Source organism: Symphodus melops (genome assembly GCF_947650265.1).
Source record: "Symphodus melops genome assembly, chromosome: 9".
NCBI classification, from domain to species: domain Eukaryota; kingdom Metazoa; phylum Chordata; class Actinopteri; order Labriformes; family Labridae; genus Symphodus; species Symphodus melops.
In genome coordinates this window covers 22,934,317-22,953,899 of record NC_136699.1, presented here as the reverse complement: position 1 = coordinate 22,953,899, position 19,583 = coordinate 22,934,317, and the positions used below count along the sequence as shown (strand labels likewise).

General features: G+C 43.2%; 1 protein-coding gene across 2 annotated transcripts; it reads left to right on the top strand.

Moving 5' to 3' along the window:
* The first annotated feature begins 276 nt into the window (after positions 1-276).
* snx25 (sorting nexin 25) lies at positions 277-18,993 on the top strand. Of its 2 annotated transcripts, none has more exons than XM_079352861.1 (22): positions 277-407; positions 665-1,392; positions 2,517-2,601; positions 7,720-7,936; positions 8,468-8,640; positions 9,259-9,445; positions 9,857-9,927; positions 10,510-10,697; positions 10,858-10,989; positions 11,175-11,324; positions 11,830-11,955; positions 12,048-12,212; positions 13,019-13,150; positions 14,108-14,251; positions 14,539-14,652; positions 15,196-15,273; positions 16,248-16,331; positions 16,443-16,560; positions 16,731-16,797; positions 17,617-17,798; positions 17,891-17,991; positions 18,117-18,993. In XM_079352861.1, the coding sequence occupies exons 2-22, from the start codon at positions 1,042-1,044 to the stop codon at positions 18,180-18,182; spliced, it is 2,931 nt and encodes a 976-aa protein (XP_079208987.1). In that variant the 5' UTR covers positions 277-407; positions 665-1,041; the 3' UTR covers positions 18,183-18,993. The 2 variants fall into 2 exon arrangements, with proteins under 2 accessions (XP_079208987.1, XP_079208986.1); XM_079352860.1 differs by having other exon boundaries at positions 8,465-8,640.
* The last annotated feature ends 590 nt before the right edge of the window (positions 18,994-19,583 follow it).

Below are 19,583 nucleotides of genomic sequence, written 5' to 3'. Positions count from 1 at the left end.
CAATCTCCAAAGGTATGATCCTTTTATTTTTGGTTGTATTCTTGATTTTATCACATCGCAGTTAAGGTGGGCGGTTCCTCTCCCATTGCATTGATGACTGTGTTCAAATGTGACGCCCCGCTCGCTCGGACTGTGCTGGTGTTTAACAACAAACACACCCTCAGAGGTTAACACGGGCGCTGATTGGTTGACAGCCTTCACGCTCACAGAGATTGTCAGTCAGCAGGAGCTCGGGGGGAAAAATAGCAGCTTGTTTTTATCAGTCGGTGTAGTTCATCAGGCGTTTTTTTCTTCTTCTCTCAGCGCTTTGCTGCTTATAACCCCATAAAACGAAAAGCATCCGATATATTGTCAGACAGAAAGGAAAGAATATAGTGTTGTCTTCGTAAAACCTCCCTGATCGATAGGTAAGTACGCTAACATTAGCTGTTGTTAAATTGGATATTTAGCAAGCAAGCTAGTTAGCCAGTTGTCGCTATCTCTGATTCGTCAACTTAGTTGCAAGACCACATTGTAGTTCGGACAACCTTAAGTTTATTTGATGTATTGTTAGTTTTGAAAGTATGTTACAGTTACTTATATTGGCTTTCCTTGTTATGCTTCCTACTAGCCATGTTGGTTAGCAACGGTCACTAAGCTACCCTTCCACCTTTTTGTCTCCAAGGTGACAGCGGATGTTGCTACATCCATCCCCCTCAGTCCCCCCTCTGTCTGCCCTCTGGAGGACTGTCTTCTCCGGCTGCCTGTTTCAAAACAAACCCGGGTGTCCTGTTGGGCTGTCGGTGTGTGGATGACTGAGCTGACGGGGCTCCGTGCCTGTGGCTGCCGGGCGGGCCGATGCTAGGAGGGAGGTAAACACCGTGGAGCGGGTCGGTGATGAGATGTCAGAGCGGGGATGCCTCGTCTTAGAGACTGTGCTGTAGTCGATGGTATACCCGAGTGTACACAGTATACGAACCTCTCTGACTTGGAAAACCGACGACGGGACCAACTTGTGAGCCTAACTTGTGGTGACACATTTATGGATGGTGGGGTCGCAGTATGCCCACCCCCTCAACTACCATTACACCACTGTCTGGAGCGAGAAGCAGTACTGAAGGGGAAGAGGAGCCCATGTCGGCCACCTCCACCTCTTCTCTCGGCTCCTCTTTCCGCTTCATCCCGGCTTTCTGTCTGGGCGTGGTGGCAGCAGTAGTGTTTCAGCTGGCCTGGGGAGGCCTGACTCTCACCTCTTTCTTCTTGAAGTTGTTCATCTATGTGTCCTTTGCCCTCCTGTGTTTCCTGGCTGGGAGCTTTGTTCTGCTGGTGAGGAAGAGTCCTCTCAAAGTCAGCTGCTTTCAGAGAAACAGGAGGCAGTCAGCTGCACGCCTGGACTTCTTCAACAAGCTTATGGTAAGTACTAAACACAATCTCCACCAGTGCCCATATCATATACCTTTAGGAATACATTTTAAATGAAAGCCAAATCCTGCAAGTCACTGATCACGACCAATGATGTTGTCAACACTCGGTCTTTCCTTTAACAGCGGGGACTACGTGTAACAATCAAACATGAACAATCAAAACGACAGATGTGAGCCTTTATATCGTTGGCATCCTTGTACTGCTTCACTCTCGTCCTCAGTAGATTCCTAACCCGTCCTAACGTTTCTCTGCTCTCTCATACTTTGTTCTTATTCAGACCCTTGCTCTGTTGTTCTATTATAGATGACTTGGAGTAACGCTGCTGGATTTAGACCCACTTAAACACCGAAACATGCGTGCAAACATCCAGGTTGGGTTGGGGAAACAAAAATATGACAGTACAGCACATTTGTTTGGCAATATTGTAACTGTACAGAAATCGTGAAGATTATTTTATAAATTGTTGTGATGAAATTGCAAATACAAAGAAGCAGTTTTCTGTTAAAGAGCCTGCTTCAGGGGACTTCCTAGCTTAAGTCCTATGATTAAAATGACAGAGTGTAAAGATTTGCATGAAGTTGAGTTGGAGTATGTGGATTGTATTATCTCTGTGTAAGTCCTGCTTGGCTGGACGACATTTTTTGAAGCAAGATGAACGGAGAGATAACGTGATCCTAAAAGACAAAACGGATAGTAACAGGGTTTTTTTTTTAGGCACACAACTTGCAGTTACAAGTGGGACTGTATCACAATGTATTAGCATCAATGGTTTAACTGTATTTTTCAGCTTCAGGGGTTTCAGGCTTTACATGTGAGTTCATATTTCTTCTGACTGTGTCCTTACGTCTGACTTGTGGCTCGGCAGCAGCTTCCTTTCCGCCGTGTTCATTTCTTCACCACTGTCGAGCGCTGACGGCTGATTTTTTTTCCGGTTGAATGTTAAATGAGTTCAGACAAACCTGGCCTGCTTTTGTTCATCAGAGTTGTTTACCCTCTCACTCACGACAGCTTGCAAACCTCCTCTTCCTGTCGTTGCCCATTATTTCCTGATGTGACGCTGCCGTGACGTGAATGCGTCGTGAACTGACACTGTGGGTTTTTTTTTTTTTCAGGCCCGTTTTTTGGTGCCACTTCCCGAGTCGAGTCAGAACAGGAGGGTGGTGGTGTCACACAATGTGGACAAATCTCTGAAGGAAGGTAAGGAGTCACTGACAGATTTCCCAAAGTGTTTAAGGACCATCTAATGACCACACATCAGTGAATGAATATGAAACTGATGACATGGCAGGCATTTAAACTTGACTATGGTTTGAGCTCATTGTGTAAAAGCTCACTGCAGATCACAGCTGTATAAAAACAAATGGATCCCTCTCAAATGTAGGTGTAGCAGTTTTATCTTTCCTGCTATGATGCTTTTTGCCGTTTGCAGAGCTTTTTGTTATTTATAGAGGAAAGCAGGAGAGCAGTGAGTGCACCAGCAAGTCGTGATTTCTAAATTGGATCCAGTGACGTCACCTGAAAGTTTAGTGAAAGCCTTATCTTCACCGCTCTGCTTTAAAAGAATTACATTTTGATTGAAGACAAGAAGCTTTATTTTCTCTGGTGTGTGTGCAGGGTCCGAAATGAATACTCGCCAAGCGCCCACTGTGGGCGCATTTTCTGTTTGGCGAGTATTTTTGTTTTTTTTACAGGGCTATCACCACATGGCGAGTGAATGTTTTACTCAAGAGGCGTTTATAAAAAAGTATGCAGACTGAGTATTTAGCACGTTTGATTTAGCTGCAGCTTCTTTCCCCTGCTCCTCTGCATGACGGAGCTCTGTGTGGACACACCAACATACGTCGCTGCGCAAACACACACACACACCAGCCACCGCGTGCACCTGCTTACTTTTAGTGCAACGAAAAACTGATGGTCCATGATCCATGTTAGGAACAGGTGTGATCAGGTCAAATAATTGACATCTCTCTGCTCACGCTCATCGTGTCTGCATTCGTTCACGCTCATGACGTCATCCAACAGCCTGCTGCAGCCTGTAAACGACTCCGCACGCACTCTGTGAAACAGCACTGTGTTGCATCCAAACACTGAGGATATAGTGCACGCTAAATGCACGCTCCACCTTATCTCCTCCAACATGCAGCACAGGAGCAGTCAGAGAGAATGACACACGGTCCAATGATGAACTGACGCGTTTGAAGCTAAATCAACAGAAAAGCTCATTTGTTGTAGAGTAAAGCAAAAGAAAAGATTCACAGATGGATTCTTGTTTTGGGTTTGTCATGTTGTAGTGCAGAGGCTAACAGTGGCCTGGACACGACTACATTTCAAAAATAAATAAAGATGAGCAAATATTTTTGATCATTTCTGAATTTCCTGATCTGATGAAATGATCCAATCAGCGACTGAGCCCTGTGACTCTATTCAACATAAACATAATGCCTTGGTCAAAAAAGATGATTTTGGACCCTGAGTGGGTCTGCTCACTGGACTCCCACACTATTTGCTCAAACAGTTCAATGCCTCAAGGTTGACAAAGGTGTCGATGTCAGCGATAAACAATGACCCCATTCAGCTGCACAAGATCCCAGCTTTCTTGTCGGTACAGATCACCCAGTCATGAGAACGACCTACTCGTCACTTTCAAATCACAATGGAGTTCAGCGCTCCCTCCGGTGTCAGGATCCGTTTCAGTATGGAGGTTGGATGACTGATTTTCAAGACTATTGGAAAACGTTTGCCACTTCTGTTTTTGTGAAAAGTGCTGACTGATGATGCGTTTGGACACGATGACCTCGGCATTTCTAGTCATCACATCCCGTTTACGTGTTGACACACACAGGCTCAGTGTGTCTGTCTCCAGGATTTACACCACGGGTGTGTATTTGCACATTCTTCTGTTTGTTTTTTAAAAGGTCATTGGATGGTAGAGCAGGGTTGGAAATTAACACCAGTCACCCAGTAAATGCCAATATTTTTTTACAGGGCAGGTGACCTACCTGTGACAACAAACACTGTAAATTGAATCCCGGTCTGGTTCTTCTCTCACTTTATGACAGTCAGACAGTCCTACGTCAGGCCCCGCCTCCTCCTCCTGTCAGGGTTCACGGAGAAACTACACAGACAATGATAGGCTATATGGAACGCTCTAAAGCCGAGCGCACGGGTTAGCATCTTCACTTCAGCGGGTCGACCTGCTGAGCGACACACCTCCAACCCCTCTCTACTGGAGTTCGCACAAAGTAGTTATCATTTTGGAACTCGCTCGCGTGCTAAATTTAGCAGCAAGGCAAGTTTATTTATGTCGCACATTTCAAAAACAAGGCAATTCAAAGTGCTTTACACAAGACATCAAAGGCATCATGACAGGAAAGAAAAGCTGCATTAAAAAATCCAGTATTGCTTATTCAGAACGATGAAGAGGTTCTTAAAATCATGTTGGGTCTGTTTATAACGAACGACTACCATAAGTAATCAGCTCAGTGTGCACACTCATCTTGTTGCTTTAAAGTCCCTGTGCCTGTTAAAGTCTTATGTCCCGCCGGACACAGAGTCACCTCCTGCTCTTCCTCGTACCGAAATGAATTCTTAATAATCCACCCCGGGACGTCTCCCCGAGCAGTAAGTGCAAGTCATGAACAAAATTGTCCCTGTGTTAGCAGCAGGGTGCCAAATATGGTCTATAAGACCCCCTGATTGATACTTGAACCCCCTGAAAACTTTATACTAGAGAGAGAGAGAGACTCTTCGTTTATACATACCTAACTACAGCTTTGCCCTTGAATTGTTCATCACTTCCAAAAGCCACTTCAGTAGTCCCTCCCTGCTGAGTGCTAAAGCTAGCTCTTAAACTCAGTAGAATGCCAAATAGAGCAGCAAGACATTCAGCCAGTCTCACAGATAACTGGAGTAGATCCTGAAGTATGGACTCATTTATAAATAGACTTTGAATGAAAAAAACGATTCGGGATCGAGTCGTGACACCCAAGAATTAAAAACGGAACTGAACCGTGAGACAGCCAAAGATTCGCAGCCCAATAACTAACCAGTCTCACTGTCCACTCAGCAGCTGTCCCTGTAAAGAGGAGAACATCAGACACATTCAGTCACAGACCACAGAAGGATTAGCTTCACCACACAGACCACTCTGATCTGCGTTAGGAACATCACTGAGCATCATATCAGCTCATACGGTTACACTTCACAGTTAAAGCATAAAGAGGCTGAACCTTCTGTTGATAGAGTTGCATTCATTGCATTGAACATTTTGAAGGGAGTCACATGATGAATGTCAGGGTTAGCATTAGCATGTGTATCTGTGCTTAGCGGAACACGTCTGATGTGGACCGTTGTTGATAACTGAAGAGGAATCGCGACGGGCCTCCAGAGTTTCCTCCCACTCAGGACAGGAAGTAGGACGTCAGCTGTTCATTTTCGGGACTAAATCTATTTTTCTCGTTCTTTTGTTGACACTGTCCCAACTTTTTTGAAGCATGTTGTTGGCCTCAAATTAAAACTGGGTATATCTTTAAAAAAGAAAAATAGTGACGTTTCAGTTTTTGACATGATGTCTTTGTGCTGCTTATGCAGTCACGATGCTGCCCTTTACAGAGACATGTCAAAAAAGAGCTTGGAATAATTCACAATATGGCTTATATGGAATCATATCATTATTTTTAATCATAGCACATTTTGTTACCTGAATATGAGATGATCAGTGCTACATTCATAAATATAGCGGCACCTTTAATCAATCTGTTGTGATGCCCTGCAGTGACCCTTGACCTCTCTTTGGTCAGACGTTACACATTCCTTCGGAGAGATCTACAGCGTGAGTCCTATTGGCTCATTTCATCAGGGGGAAAAAACATCAAGGCAGCTTTAAGGTTGACTTGCACCTTTTATTAAACGTGAGGACTTTGAAAGTAAGAGCTCCGACACTTTGCAGCTCGAGCTTTGTTGTGAAAAAGTAATGGACTTAAGAAGGATTGAAAGAGCTGCCGGCCCCATAATGCCCTTTGATTGTGGCCTGGAGGCGTTAAGGGATAAAAGAAGGTCGTGTTTCAACACTTTTTTTGGATTATACCTAATTGGTGTAAAATGACGATTTCTCCTAAAAAACCCCCCAAGAAAACAAACAGTCACACGTACACACAGAAACACAGACAGACTGAGCGTCACTTAAACTACGACTGCATGAAGTACTTATTGACTTCCTCTTTCATGTGTTCTTTCCTTTGCTCTTACAAACATTGTTGTTCTGTGTCAGGTGTATTATGTCATTAGTGTATGCACTGTGCAACACAGTGTTTGTGTTTCATGGCTAGTCGGTAAAATAAAAGGAAAACAAACAAACCCAGAGGCGTGCTGAAGCTGCTCTGGTAGCATCGCAGACACTGGGGTTCCTGTTATTGTTTCATTCAGCAGGTTGTTTTCTGGCAGCCACGTAAAAAAAAAAACAGTTTCCACTCGTCACGTTTAAAAGCAGAGTATGAACTGTCACACATTTAAAAGTTCCTCTACAATGATACTACACACTTTATCACATCAGTGTCCACTGCGAGCGCGGTGTTAGCTTCAAGCGCTGCATATACGTCCTGTCTCCATGACAACAGTGTGTTGACAACTGCCGCTGTATGACGTCGACAGCGCCTTTTGAATAGTTAAATGATTTTTAACGTGAATGCTCTCTATCCACTGAAAGGAGACGCTGGGAAATAAACCAGGCTGACACAGGCACGGACATGTAGAGCCTTATCGACATGATCCTTTCAGGGCCCATATTAACATGGTGTAGAAAAAGCCCTGACACTGATGTCTGTCTCTGAGATCTTTGTTCAATCTGAGACAGATTTAGATCCCCTGATGACGACCGTTGTAACACATGAAGCACTCTGCTAGTGTAAAATACAGTGAAGCTCAAGAAAAACGCTGTTTGGCCGGTGGATGAATATCAGTATATATCTGACAATTAGACAATACCGGTCGATCAATTGGTCGGACTCTCGAGTTGTGACATAAATAAATTCTGCCTTCTTTGACTTTCATGTTATTGGAAGATTTTCATAGACTTGAAGAGATTAAAAAAACAGGTTTAATGGAGAAAGATTTAGTGTTGCACGTTTCTCATTATCACAGGAGATCCTGAGCTGAAGGTTTACAGACACTTAGCTGTGTCACCTACCTACTCTAAGTAGTGTCATCTTGGATTTTGATCCAGCCTGCTCGTACACACCTTGTCTGAATGTCTGTCACTGTTATGTCTCTTTAATCTTCACCCTCTAACAGTCTCTGTTCCTCTCTGTCTCGTGGCAGTGTTTGACTTTGCTTACAGAGACTACATCCTGTCGTGGTACGTCCCTTTGAGCCACGATGAGGGCCAGTTGTACTCCATGCTTTCAGAGGACTGGTGGCAGATGATTGGACAGTTGAGATCCAGGCTTGCTGATTTTGACCTTGTCAACGTGGTGTGTTATGACACCATCCGAATCCTCCACACTCACTTCACTGACCTCAAGGCTGCGTCTGCAAGGTACACGCACACACACACACACACACACACACACACACACACACACACACACACACACACACACACACACACACACACACACACACACACACACGTGTAAACAGGTTAAGGTGCTCCACACTCGTCAGCATTAGGAAACGTCTGCTGCTGTAGATTGTTGTTTAAACTGATCAAACGGCACTGACAGAACCTTTGACTTTGAAAGAGAGACAGAGAGACATTTACACAGGATATACTTGACTTCTGATATGTGTAAGTGTTGCACATTCTTCCAAGAACGATTTTCAGACTGTTTTGAATTTCTGAATCCAAGTTGAAAACAAAACATCCTGCATCTAAAAAGACAGAAAATATTTGTGCTCTGAATTCCAACCTCCTCTTTAATAGTTTGCCATCAGTGCAGCAGCAGTGTTTTTGTTCAGTCAGACTTCAAGGACAAAGAACTTGAGATGTGACACAGCTGATACTGAAACAACAATGGCAGCCTCTGTTTGTAACTGGGTGTTAATCTGTCTCGATGGTTTGAAGCAGACCAGAGGAGTGCGCTCGGCCGTTTCCTCTCCATCCCTGTTTGGTCAGTCCAGAATCCGAGCTGGCCTTTCTCCGCTGTGTAGCCAGAATCCTGCTGCTATGTCTGCTGCCACAAAAGGATGCCAAGTCACACACACTACGCTGCTGCCTCACAGAAGTTATCACTACTAAAGGTACTGTGAGGGTGTTTGTTGCTTTTTTTCTCAGGTTTGGGGAAGAATGTCAGAAACTAATTAATTTGTATTTATTTATTTATATTATAATAATGACATGATAATAAACTCTGCGCAGGACCTTCCAAATGACAAGTTAGTAAACCGTTCTTATGGCAGATATTTTGATGAAAATATGTCATCTGAACGATCTCTTACTGAGAATCTTCATCTTGTAAAAATTAAGAAACTTAAATGTTGACCTGTTTGGCTGCTGCCTTTTTGAAACTCGAGTGTAACGATGTTGGATGCCCATGCTACATGAGGGCAACGTTTCAGATCATGCATGTTGCAGTAATCCCAGCACAGGTCTGCAGAGAGCGCTAAATGCCGTCTTCTGCAGATCACACATAGTTTCCCGATATGAAACCAAGAAGTTCACAAGATGGCTTCAAGCCTCGATATAACCAGAGACCTCATTGGTTCAATTAATATCATTTTTTTTTGAATTCACATTGTGGTGTTGAAGCATATCCTAGAAGTCCTGAGTGGTTCAGACACAGATGATACACCCTCAGATTATTTCTCCATTCATTTCTACCTTTAAATCTTTGTTCTCTGTGTGTCCGTGTGCTCCAGTGTTGAAGCCTTTGGTAGAAGTGCTGAGCGACCCAGACTCCATAAACCGGATGCTGTTGTCTCAGCTGGAGCAGAGGGAGCAGCAGGCTGAGCAGCAGAAGAAAGCCTACACCTACGCTGCCTCCTATGAAGACTTCATTAAACTAATATCAACTTCTGCTGATGTCAATTTCCTCAAACAACTCAGGCATGCTATGCTCACCTGTACTCACCTGAATATACAGATGAAGCATGCTGTATAGAAGCCAAATAATGTGGAGCAGACGTAGTGTTACTAACCAGTCTTTTTGCTGCTCTGCTGTTACCATGGGAACAGACAGTGTCTGTGCGGCAGTGGATCTAAATGTAGGGTCGATGTGATATTGGTGTGTTGTCTAAATTTGAGGAAAAAGTCACTGAAATTCTGAGAAATCGAAGCAATACCTAAAACATGGAGTCAGATTTCTCCAGATCTACGTGCCTTACTGTGTTAGTTGTACTTCCATGTAAAAAAAAAAAAACATGATTTATTTCGATCTTATTGACTGACGATTTTATTTTGTATCTGGATTGCAACAACTGATTGACACTTGACGTCTCTGCCTCTGGTCTCTTTCAGGTATCAGATTGTGGTAGAGATTATTCATGCCACCACCATCAGCAGTCTGCCTCAGCTCAAAAAGCAGAAAGGTACACATACACTGAGACGGAGCAGCTAAAAAGTGATGAAACAAAATTGATATTCTCGAGCCTTACACCAAGTTTCAAATCTAATCTATCGTGTAGCATGTAAGGATGGAAACTATTTCATGTTTCTGCAACCACTCTGACGCTGATCTGGAAGGTCAGATAAGATGTGACTCTTTTAGCTTTGTCATGAACTTGCAGGGTTGCCTTCAGGCACTGAGTCCACCCTCAGGTCGAAGAAGTTTACAGACAAGAACTGACCGCGCAAAACTAAACCTCAGAGGACGTGACATGCAAGAAGATTTAGGCTGTGCGAGGATGTCTGTTACTCTCTGAGGCCATCAAACTGATTTTAATAACCTGAGATAATAACTGTGCAGAATGATTAAACATTTAATTATTGGACAGAAAGGTTCTGCAGTAGATGGACGTTTCATTAGTTTATTCCATATGGTTTCATGACTGTAATGTTGAGATTACCCTCATCGTGGTGTATTGACTTCACGTTGTTATCTTACTGTCCTGTTTGTTAGTGTTTCTCCAAAGCTGGCTCACACTTTCCTTTCATCCACTGCTTTTTATCAGGTAAAGGTAAAGAGTCAGCAGCCATGAAGGCAGACCTGCTCAGGGCCAGAGACATGAAACGTTACATCAATCAGCTGACTGTTGCTAAGAAACAATGTGAGAAACGGATCCGCCTCCTGGGCGGGCCAAACTACGAGAATAACGAGGAAGGAGGTGCTGACGACAGCGATGAGCCTCAGAGTCAAAAGGTAAGCTGACGTTTGGATTCTGTCACCGATGGTCTGGAGTTTAATGGAAAAGAAGCCTGGTTGACAGTGTTGAACTGAATGGATGATCATAGCAGAGCACGGCCTCTCGTCACCTCTCATCCCTACTAACCTGGTGATCCGTCTTCTCCCCTCTGTGCAGATTCTCCAGTTTGACGACATCATGTGTAATCCAGGTTACAGGGAGCATTTCCGAGTTTACATGGAAAGAGTTGATAAGAGAGCTCTGATAGGCTTCTGGGAACTGGTGGAAACCCTTAAAACTGCCAACAAGGTAGTGTGTTCACACACTCAGGAGTTTACATTCCTCTACTCCACACAACTTTTCATTCACTGATTGTACTTACTGTGTCAGCTGTACTTTATTAGCAGTGAAATACGCAGTCTGTTTTCTGTGATGTCAGTGATGAAGTGAAACGTATCAATAACTGGATTTTTCTTTGTTGACGTGTGTGACAGAACGAAGTGCCCCAAATCGTAGGGGAAATCTACCAGAAGTTCTTTGTGGAGAGCAGGGAGATTCCAGTGGAGAAGTCTCTTCTGAAGGAGATCCAACAGAGTTTGGTGGGGAACAGGGGAACACAAGTGTTCGTCCGGCTACAGGAACAGGTAACTGCTGGGTTTGTGAATTACACGCTTTCATCACAAGTGATTTCACCATTGCATAAAACGTCCTGAAAATGTTTCAGGGTGAGCTGCATGTGTGAATGCAAATATTTTTCACCCCGACTTGACCCTGGACTTTTTGTAGCCAGCCCCCACGTTAACTTTCTGTGTGAGGTCAGAATGAAGCTCAGCAGGAAATATTCAGGACCTGATATTGTGAATCAGACTGTTGCAGCATCTGCAACTACCAAGTCATTATACTTTCCCCCCCCCCCCCCCCCCCTTCCTACAAGGGAAAGGGAGGTGCATGTGTGAACAAGCCACTCAAGGAGGTTTTAGGGACAGTCTGCTTAAAACTTTTCAGGACTGAAAATGTCCAAAAGTAAAGAAGATTCTTGGAGTTTATGAAAGGTCATCAGTGGTGGAAGTAAGAATGGTGTGCTTATGTTTCATAGTGACAAAATGTCGACCAATAGCGTAAAGCCTTTTTTGTTCACACATCTTCTAGGTGGCTGAGACAATGAGAGAGCGTTACTACCCGTCCTTCCTGGTGTCTGACCTCTACGAGAGGCTGATCAGACGAGACGAGCAGCACAGCCATTCACAATGTAGCACGGAGGAAAAGGAGGAAGGGGTGAGACGAACAGTGACAGAAGATCCTCAATAAGTCATTTTTAAATGTGTGTGTGTCTGCTTATCTGAATCTTTGAATATTTGCATCTGTAGTGCCAGGGCCTCGATGTGGGAGAGGAGGTGATTGATGAAGGAAGCAAAGGCATCAACGAGCAGGCCAGCTATGCTGCCACCAAACTCCGTCAACTTCATGACAAACTGGAGTACAAGCGGCAGGCCCTGGGCTCCATCCAGAATGCACCCAAACCTGACAAAAAGGTAAGAACCACAAGCAAACGGGACAGAGTATTCTTTAAAGGCTCCCATCTTAAAACATACGAGGTCAACACGATCCTTTCCATCTCTGAACTCTCCTGAAGTCTCGAGCTGGCAAAGAATGACATTACTTATTTTGTGTTTTAGAAACCATCACTACACTTATACATGTTAGGGTTAGGTTTGCAGGGGGGGGGACAGTTTCCTGTAAAGTTCTAGAAACTTTCCATGGGAAGTTAAGCTTGGGAATTTTGGAAATATTCCAATTCGGAAACGTTCCATGGGAATTTATGGGAATTAGTAACTGAAAACTGAGGGTAATTTAATCACATCTATGCATTAATATAAACATTTAGTTTTGTCCTAAGCAGACATTCCTGCATAATAATACAATTTTTAAAAAAAACCACACAGATTTACATAATATATTACCCCATAATGTCATCAAAACGGGACTCCCTTTATGTCGTCCAGACTAAAATGTCTGGCTTCAGTCATCTCCTGCTTTGGGCTCAAAGTGTGTTGTTTTAATCAATATTATGCTAAAATACATTGTTCCTAAATATATTTAAGTTCCCTGTTAAGGGCAACCTTCCATTTTATTAAATTCCCAGTTTATCCACGTTTGTTCTGGTTAATTCCCATGGAAAGTTTCCATCTTTAAAAATACCTGGAATTTTGCAACCCCAGATTGGGTTCAAAACTCTTGTGTAATAAAGTGTTTGTAAGGTTTTTATTCACAATATCATTTGATCATTTCATTATTCTCTGTGTGTGAGTTTAAATCTGTTTCTTGCGTACGTTTATAGATTGTGAGCAAACTAAAGGAAGAGATCGGAGCCATGGAAAAAGAGCACGGTGAACTCCAGCAACACATCACAAGGACTGACTGGTGGTGTGAGAACCTCGGACACTGGAGGGCGGTGATCACTGCTGCAGAGGTAACGGCTCCACCTCTTCTCCTCCTAATCAACAAAATCGATACCTGCTGTAGAAATGCTGAGGTCATCAATAACTCTGAGTCATGTGACTCACCAATCAAATCTTGTGAAAAACTATTCAAACAGTATCTTTTCAGGAAAGTCTCACGTCAGTAGAAAGTAAAATAATATATTTGAAAACTGTTAAATCGCACAGACTTTATTCATCTCTAGTTTGTACTCCTCATTATTGAAAGAGGCGAGAAGCACGCGCCCAAACTCACTCCACAAACAGGACCTGTCATGCATTAGTGAAAAGCTACGCAGGAAGCGCACCACAGCTGTTGGGGCTTCGCTGCATTGCTCAAGGGCACCTTGGCAGGACTCGGGAAGTAACCCGGCACCTCTCTAGAGCTACCAGACCAAATTCCATATGATGGTCCGCATCGGGACCTGAACAGACGACCCTCTCCTGTTCCCAAATCGACACCCGACAGACTGAGCTACTGCCGCCCCCCAACACGAACGTGGACCTGTTTTTGAGACGAAATGAAAGGATACAAAAGTGAATGAATGTTTAAATGGATTGGTGAGACTGAGACTTGTATAATCTGGCTAAAAGGAAATATAATATGTGACCTCTCCCATTCTGAAGTGATCCTTTCTGTTACGTTGTCAGACAAACAATCCCGTTACTGTCTCGTGTCCTCCCTGCTGATCAGTTTACCGACACTGATTTATATCACAAATATCTAAAAATAGTGCCCAGGTTAAAATAAACAAACAGCCTAATTCCCCGTTAGATGTCTCAAGAGTCAGAGGAACTGATTAATCTGAAGTCCATCAAACCTTAACGATGGGGGACTTTAACTGGATGTGCAGGGTGTTTCATATATATGCTAACTGTCAGTAGCTTTGAGGGTAAGAAGCTGATGTTTATCATGTCTCTATGGGAAACGTTGTTCATGTCTTTTCCAGGCTACAGAAGAAGGGGGCGAGACAGTCGCTTGTTACAGCGTGTGTGTAAGCCTGATAGAGGGAGAGGAGACGACGGGGAACAGTCGCTGGAGCGTCCAGAGGAAACTCACCGAGTTCCAGATGCTGCATCGCAAACTCACCGAGGTAAGAGCTGCGAAGCAGCCATCATGACATTAACTCAAACTGAATAATGTACTTTTTCTAAATGTTAGTCAGGGAATCAGTGCAGCACAAAGGCTGGTATCAAACTGTCTTTACTGATTCCATCATGGATTCATCCACGGTGTCAGGCCGTCTGGACGGGTGCCTTCAAAACATTTTCCTTTTTAAAATCACACTCTTCATAAGAGGTAGAAATGTAATGTAGCACATCTCTCATTATTATAAAACCACCACATTTCAACCTCGTTCTGTTTGTGTCTCCTTCTCAGTGTTTTCCATCGTTGAAGAAACTCCAGCTGCCATCAATCAGTAAACTTCCCTTCAAGTCCATCGATCAGAAGTTCTTAGACAAGAGCAAAACCCAGCTCAATGCGTTTCTCCAGGTAAACATGTGAACAGAGCATACTGTAAAGCTGTGCAACACTATTCAAACTTTACTTCTATGGCCCTGTGTCCACCTCCTGTTTTTTTTCTTAATAGTTCTCGGTGAGTGTTTGGAAATAAGAGGGGGAAAAAAATATAGATTTTCATCTTCACCTCAAGTTGAAAATCATTAAGGCGCTGTTGACGTCACCATGCGCTCTTTTCCAAATGTAGGATGTTCTCTGTGTTTTTGCTCCTCTTTGCTCCGTGTCTGGTTGTAAAAACAACAAATATCAAACAAACGGAGCAGTGTCAGTCATACAGCACCCGACTGTTGACAGACTGTTGACAGGATTGACAGCCAGACTTTCCCAGAACAAACGCTAGGTGAACAGTGGAGCCTAACAGCCTTTCTGTCTCTATCTCTGTCTGTCTGTCTGTGTGTGCGCACACACACACACAGAGGGATATATATATATATATATATATATATATATAATGCATACACACATACAGTACGGTATATATAAGGAGCTAAACCATGTTCGTGTGTGTGTTTGCAGCGTCTGCTGACGGATGAGCGGTTGTGCCAGTCAGAGGCTCTCTATGCGTTCCTCAGCCCGTCGCCCGAGCATCTCAAGGTAACTCTGTCCTTAAAGCTGGAAGGAACATCAGACAGGGATACAGATATATGAATGTAACAAGTCTACTAAACAATACTCTCTAGAAAGAAACGTCTACCTACCATTACAAAGAGTCCACTCATGATGATTACTGTATTTACCCTGTGATCACTTCTCTGTCTGCTCGCCTCAGCCTTTCAAAGGTTTATTTGTTTTGGTATCCTAGCAACAGTGTTTGTGATTACAAGTTCATGTAAGTTGGTGTGTGTGTGTGTGTGTGTGTGTGTGTTTACAAAGACTCAAGTTGACACAGTGTGGCATGAAGTGCTCAGCTGGAGGCCTTCCCTTTGTGTGAAACCTTCCTGTGAACGTTACTGCACATTTAGGAAGCTAGCGTGAAGAAAGCTAACACTCATGGTGACACTCGGCAAATAAAGAGAGGTCTAATCATGGATGGGTTCATGTTCAGTTGTCAGGCGTCATTATGTCGAGTGATTGAAGTTTGAACACTCCTCAAACCGATCACTTCCTGTACGTCGGAGCACAACTCTCCCAGAAGCCCTCGTCGTCATGTCAACACTTCGGTCCTCCCGTTGTGCTCAGCAGCTGTCTGTCATCAACACCCGACACTCTCCCTGCACAACACGCTGATAAAGATACTGTTCAAAAGTACTTAAAGAGTGTCTGTAGACAGTTTTTATTTTTGTCTGTCAAGTTTGAAGGAAGTGGTTTCCAAATAGTGGGAACATTAACCCGGGTGTTTCTTGAGTCTGACGGCTCAGCAAATTAGTGTGAGTGTGTTAGCTTTATTACCATGTCATTAAACTGAATGATAGAAAATAACTGCATGTAAAGCGATAACTCACAGAAGTAATAAAGTTCCTCCAAGCTTGCATCATCGTCACCATCGTCAGGCATGTCGATGTGTCTTTCAGCGCACGCCGTGTGTTTCATAGTGATGTCAACGGCTGTTTTTTTTTTTTTTTTCAAAGGTGATGTCAATCCAGAAGAAGTCGTCCTTCTCTCTGGCCTCCTTCCTGGAGAGGCTCCCTGGAGATTTCTTCTCCCACACTGAGGTACACATTCCTTCCTTCTTGTTTAAAGCCTCATCCGATTGGCTCCAAAGCTGTTTAGCATTCTCGTGTGGACGGTGGGTGAGCTGTGCACTTTGCTGTGCCTTTTAACAGGAAGAGGCTGATGAAGACAGTGACTTGTCCGACTACGGGGACGAGGGAGATGGAAGGAGAGATGCCCTGGCTGAACCCTGCTTCATGCTCATAGGAGAGATCTTTGAACTCAGAGGAAGTGAGTGCTTGTTGTTTGATCGCTGTTTTGAAATCCTGACAAAAACAGAGGCCTCCATGAAACCTCCCTTGAAGACTCACATTCATGTGACGTCTTGTTCACAGCTGTGTGAGTGAATTTTCTCTGCTCAGTCTCCCCTCACATCAGTGTCTGTCTGTCTCTCTTCTCAGTGTTTAAGTGGGTGAGGAAGACTCTTATTGCACTAGTCCAGGTGACATTTGGACGAACTATCAACAAGTAAGTTCAAGCAAGTTGACGTTTAAAGAGCTGTGCCTTCAGGGTCTATTTAATCAGATAAAGACTCAGGGATGAGTGAAAGAGAAGAGTATTGAAGGAAAGAAAACACTGACGAAGCGTCGCTTACAGTAACGACACAGTTTGAGACACTCGGCTCACTGTGTCACTGACTACACAGAACACAACCTGAAATAAAAATCCTCCTTCTTCCCTGTGTTCAGAGGTGGAGCTACAGTTTGTCTTCCATGTGAGACGTCAATTTATAATGACTTTGATCATGCAGCAAATAACCTGGCTGTAGCCCTTATCCCCCCCTAAAAGAAATCATCACACATAGCTCTTTTACATGACTTGAAAAACATCTGCGTCTGTAGGGAGTAAATTGAACCCAGTGCTGTAAGCTCCCAGTTAGGATCAGAACTATGGATGTGCAGATCTTTACTGTAAATACAGTACGACATTTAAGAGGCCTGTTCAGGGAGTCTCACAGGACAATGTTCTGTTTACACGGTCTGCTTCAGTTCTTCCCAACTTCGTGTTCTGCTTACTTGAGTTCACATCTTTAGGATTGTTCAAAAGTAAATAATTGATTTCATATCTGTCTCCCGTTGAAAAATACCCTTCAGGTTCATTTTGACATGTTGTCATATTTAAACAAAAAGGGGGAAATGTCTAAAAAGAGAGAGTGACAGAGTGGGTGTCTATTTAGCATGTCTGTGTTTTATTGAGCAGCTCTAAAGTGAGAGAGGGTGAACCTTCACACCATCACGTCTCACTCAGATCACCTGTGAGCCTCATATCTTCTGTGCCTCATTTCAGACAGATCCGGGACACGGTCAACTGGATCTTCTGTGAGCAGATGTTGGTGTGTTATATTGGTGTGTTCAGGGACACCTTCTGGCCAAATGGGAAGTTAGCACCACATGTCAAAGTCCGAACTGACCCTGAACGCAGTGAAACTAAAGAACGGGCTCAACAGAAACTACTTGAAAATATCCCAGGTTAGCAGTCGAAGAACATACCCTGTACTCCTCTCTATTAATATCTGCGCTGTCGATTGTTTACGTTGCTGCATTTTGATATTTTCCAACAGATGCACTAGCAAATCTAGTCGGCCAGCAGAATGCCCGCTATGGAATCATTAAGATCTTTAACGTCCTACAGGAGGCTAGTGCCAACAAACATCTTCTCTACGTAAGAATGACACCGATTTACATCAAAAGAACGTCTTTGATTTGACATTACATTTCTCTGAATTCAACTTTTTACATGTATGACTGATGGAAACTGAGTTCTTGTCCTCTCGCGTGTCCCTTCAGGTGTTGATGGAGATGTTACTCAAGGAAGTGTGTCCTGAACTCAGCGCGGAGGTGGACAACATCTGAACTCACACACATACACGTATACACACACACACACACCCACGGAGTCTTTGGATCCTTTTGGCCTTTCTGTAGCTGATCAATCAAACTGCCAAGCTAGACAGTGAGACGGCCTTTTGGTTTAACCTCAGACGGACAGCAGATGGTCAAACTTTGCCGTGATATGATGAGTCGCTGGGCTGACAACAGACTGAAAGCGGCGGCCGTTTTGACTTTGTTGTGGTACAGATCTCTTCTTGTCTGACTGATCAGGGAGACACCACAGGGAGTCTTCCTTTTTAGTCACTCGCATCTGACTGTGTCCTCATTCACACCAGAACCAATAGGATTTTGACAGTATGTGACATATGCCCTCTGTTTCTTTCGTATTTCAACGCCAGATCTGTACCACAACACAACTGAAACACCTTTGTTCCTGTGTTAATCATGGTGGTGTATAGATGACAAAGAAGGGTAGGAATGTGAAAAAGAAAACCACCTGATTGGTGGTCATCAGTTTTTTTTTTTTTTTGATCTGATGATTTCAAGACCCTGATTCAGTTCAGCACAGATGAAGTTCACATTTCCTTTTGTCTTTGAAGGCAGCAAGTGTGCGAGCGATTGCCCACTGACCTCTGAACATTCCTCCTACACACAACCTGAGCAACAACACACGTGTTCTGTGATTCTTGTTGAGGCTTATAATTGTGCAATATAATGTCATGTAAAAGTCAATGTGATGATTTTATTTATGATTATTATTGATAGATTTTATTTTTACCAAAAATTGTTTAGAGAGCGTTTATATAAGCAATAAATTGCAAAGAAAAAGTGATGTGAAGTGTTGAATTTATTAAATGACCATGTAATCAGAAGGACTATTAGGAGAGTGTTAAAAATCATAGCACTGTTTGAAGGAAGACCATATCTAACATTCATTTAATAATGATTTTTCTTATAAAAAGATTGAAATGCAGTGTGGAGGAAAAAAATCTCAAAAACTACATTTATGGTCCCTAAAGGCAGCACTCGTTTATTTATGTAGCGCTGTTTAGACAAGGCAATTCACAGTGCTTTACAGACAAAAACAGATGTATAGGAAAACAAAGCTTAAGGAAAGAATGCAACAGAAATTTAACTAATAAAAAAAAACAGAGCAAAAGAAAGATTGCACACCATTAAAAGACAGAAGAATGTAAAAGTACTCGATAAAGGAACAACCACCAAAAACTTTTTAGAAAGGAATGTGTTGCAGTAAGGCAGAAAGTATATCTCCAATGGAAAGCCTGAGTGAATAATACAGTTTTAAGGTCTGATTTAAAGGAGAGTGTGCTAGCAGTCCTCAGGTGTTCAGGGAGTTTGTTCCATAAACACAGAGTACTCTGTGTAGAAGGTTTGAGGCTGGACTTCTTTCCCTTGCCCATG

Coding starts and splice junctions, on each gene's coding strand:
- snx25 (XM_079352860.1), top strand. CDS start 1,042: ATGCCCACCCCCTCAACTACCATTACACCACTGTCTGGAGCGAGAAGC. Junction 16,798..17,616: donor TTTGGACGAACTATCAACAA/GTAAGTTCAAGC, acceptor GCCTCATTTCAG/ACAGATCCGGGACACGGTCA. Junction 17,992..18,116: donor CCAACAAACATCTTCTCTAC/GTAAGAATGACA, acceptor GTGTCCCTTCAG/GTGTTGATGGAGATGTTACT.